This window comes from Solanum pennellii, chromosome 2 (genome assembly GCF_001406875.1).
Source record: "Solanum pennellii chromosome 2, SPENNV200".
Classification (NCBI taxonomy): domain Eukaryota; kingdom Viridiplantae; phylum Streptophyta; class Magnoliopsida; order Solanales; family Solanaceae; genus Solanum; species Solanum pennellii.
The window spans coordinates 35,962,585-35,966,139 of record NC_028638.1 but is presented as its reverse complement, the minus strand read 5'-3'; the positions used below and the strand labels follow the sequence as shown (position 1 = coordinate 35,966,139).

The following is a 3,555-nucleotide window of genomic DNA, read 5'->3' as shown; positions in this document are numbered from 1 at the left end:
CCCACCCCAATCCACACACAACCAATAGAGATGTTTTCCTATTGTACCTATATGGGGCGAAATCTGTATGGATTTCAAGAGATAGTAGGTTTTGCTAGACAACTTCCTTCCATGTGATTATAGGTCTACCTCATCCTTTTTAGTACTTCCAATACCATTTTTTTCGCACATATGGACTGGTGTTCGGAGGTTGACATAAGACATGACTAAACTATCTCAAGTGCACTCTTGTTTTTATCATCTAGATGTACAACTTGCACCTCCTGCCAATGTAACTATTTTTAATAATATTATACAGTCTTTTTACTGGTCGTAACATTCATCTTAACATCCGCATTTTCGCGACACTTGTGGATATGCCAGACCAGGCTCAATATTCACTCCAAAAAAACATTGTTGCTCTTACAATCACTTCATAGAAGTTATGTTTCACTTTGATAGATATCCTCCTATGGCACACCTCTGGTAGCACTTGTCCAATTTAAATATTTTATTTTGATTTTTCATCAAAAATTAGGTAGTTTTACGCAGGCTAATAATCTGAAGCAACCCTTCTTCATTTGGGCATGTGACCAATTTATTTAACATAAATACATTTAAGTTTAAAGATTTATGTTTTAGATGCAATCCTTGTTCCTGGAAAACAATACATACATATGTACATATATTGTCCGCAGCCCTTTCTTTTAGCTTTATTCCTTTTTCCCAGTTGTTGTCATTAAATGGAACACAAGGTTATCCTGTGTCCTTATGATTTTAGTTGACAATTTAAAATGCATTTTAAGATTATTTTTTCCTTTAAAAAAGTGGTATTGTCCATGGCAAGTTGGTCAAGTTGGATAGGTCAGAAATTGGCCAGAGTTCTGTAAGTTTGAAACACCTGTAAAAATATATTGGGGCACTTCATAGAGTGCAGCAGGACTTGGAGACATTGATGGTTGGGCTTGTCAGTTTTCTTGGAAGACGTTCTTTAAAATGTCTAATTCATTGTTATCTAATTTGCCAAAGCAATAGGCTTATGTGTCTATAACATGCAAGTACACTTGATTTCTGAGCTTTCAACTGGCTATGGCCGTTAGTTGACATGTCAAAACTTATATTTTTTTCTTACTCTCTCCATTCCTATTTATAGATCACCAATTTAGATTTTACGTCCCTTAAGATACTATGTAAGTTTATCATTGTATCCTTATTTAATATTCTCTTGAAGTCAAGATTTTAATAAATGAACATAAATTAATTTATTTTGATTAATTATATTGACCAATGAACATGAATTAATCATTTAGTTTTCCTAGGTTGGTCAAATTCATACTTCAAGGCTAGTAACTCTCAAGGGTAAAGTAGAAAGAATAATGTCATTCATGCATTGATTTTGTGAAAGGACGAATATTAAGGACCATCTATTCTAAGTAAGGACGACATATAAATAGGAACGGGGGAATATAACTTGTGTTTATATTGCATGTACACATTGTGCTTTTATTCTATAGGAAATTCCTGTTTATCTTTGTTTCTTAATGTTTAAGTTATTGATCTTTGCTATAGTTATTTAGCTTTCCTAGTATAACAGGTGGTATCTTTGCTCGGAAACAGCCTTTTCTCTTTGGACTGGCACCTTATATATTCAATACTTGATATCTCACCTATCAAAGCCATGGTATGTATCTGTCTGTCAGTGCTTTATCTTATGAGGGTTTCTTTTTTCAAGAGCGTCCTGGCATAAAAGAAGATGGGTGTTTCGCATCTCGTCACTGAAATATGTTTTCCCTTTATATTCTACTATATACGTCTTCCATTCAAAAAGAAAATATGGATGGAGCTTTAGGTGGAGCACACTAGAGAAGGATAATCTGCATTGCTGTCCAACTTAAATTGAACTTGAGAAAATTTTATGGTTTATGCTTCTTGAACTTCCAGCGGAAGTTTGTTAGTTTTCAATTCAACTTCACCCATGTGTCCTTTGCATAGTCGGTCTAATCCTGATAAAGGAAGGAGGTTGTAGTAGGTTAACGGTCCATAAAAGTAGTCAATAGTATCATGAATCTTATAGACATTAGCGGACCCAAGTGTTATTGAGATTGGGGTATAGTTGATTGATTTTGATAGTTTTCATTTGCATTAGGATAAGCTATAAGTTTTTTTTTTAATTTTATTTTTTATTTTTAATACGGATCAGAATATCTGGCTTGGATTTTTTCCCTCTGAACAGAGAAAATACATAAAAAGCGCTCAGTAATTTCAGCTTCGATCATCTGGGGAAATATTCATCACCTCCAGGATAAGCTATAAGTTGACAAGTGTATTCAGTAGTCTTTTCATCTTTTTCTGCATTTAAGGTTCAACTTAGTGAAAAGCGGATTCTTGCACTTGTTACTTTAAAGGAAGTTCCAAATTTTGTTGGATGGAATACAGATAGTGGATCTGAATCTGTCGTTGCATGAAATGTCTGTCCCTCTTTATAGATGTAAGAAGCTTGGAAAAAAGGTGATGCCTTTAATTACTGTTGGCATTGTCTTCTTCACATGTCACAGAGGTTAACTCTGACTGAACAATTTGAAGAGAAAACATAGAAAACTTATGTGAATAACCATGGGAATTGGGAAGTATAATTTTAGAGTTGTTATAAAATGACAGTGCAGATTTGACTAAGCAATCTGACCTTAATCCCTATGTCGGATGTCCTGAAACTTTTTATCCAGATGAAATTTCATTTTCAGTTAACTGTCTTGAAGTCACATTTGAGTAGGATAAAGGAAATTAGACTCTGATAGGATGGGAGATAAAATTTGTTTTGCATATGTGCACTGCATTTGTTTACTTTAAGTTGGGAGATTGAAAAAAGAATGATAATATAGCTAGACTAAATTAATCTACGAGTAGTTGTTCTTATTTAGGTTCCTTGAGTGTAAGATGAATATGGCATTACTTTGATTGCACATTACTTTGATTGCGTAAGGTTGCTAGAACCAATTTTTAAGCAATTAACTTTTGATCATTGTTATCCATTGTATTGTATTGTATCGTTACTATACCTACAATGTTTTTTTGATTGTTACTTAAAATGTATTGTACTGTATTGTTAAATTTCGTTGTTACATAACAATGAAAACCCCTATTTTAAGGAACAACCAATTTGGTGTGTTTCCATTGTTACTTAATTTCTTTTTCCAATTATGTGCTTACATAATATTTCAAAATACAATTTTACCCTTTACCTTAATTATTTAAATCTAGTCAAATCTCCTACCCTAGAATAATTAAGGATATTTTAGTAAATTTGTAAATTACAATACAGTACGATACGATCAAACCAAACAATTAGAATGTTATTAAACAACAACAAACAATACAGTCTACTCAAACATTGTATCTACCATACAATACAATACAGTACAATAGAGTACAATACAATATAATACATTATGAAGCAACAGGTAACAATGATCCAAACAAAGTATTAAGCTGATGTGACAAGGCAGTGCTGAGATGATGATTGGTTTAACTTCTGTATATAATATATATATATATATATATATATATATATATATATAT

The 3,555-nt window shown here is 32.5% G+C and overlaps 1 protein-coding gene and 1 non-coding gene across 2 annotated transcripts in view; one reads left to right on the top strand and one right to left on the bottom strand.

Moving 5' to 3' along the window:
• LOC107008816 (protein S-acyltransferase 10-like) overlaps positions 1–3,555 on the top strand; it is a 10,477-nt gene that overhangs the window by 5,205 nt on the left and 1,717 nt on the right. The window contains exon 8 of the mRNA XM_015208008.2: positions 1,574–1,660. Within this exon, the coding sequence (XP_015063494.1) occupies positions 1,574–1,660 (87 nt within the window). The remainder of the gene's footprint in view (positions 1–1,573; positions 1,661–3,555) is intronic.
• On the bottom strand, positions 2,171–2,280 carry LOC114076232. The gene has a single exon (XR_003577105.1). It is a non-coding gene; the product is annotated as a small nucleolar RNA Z103 (small nucleolar RNA).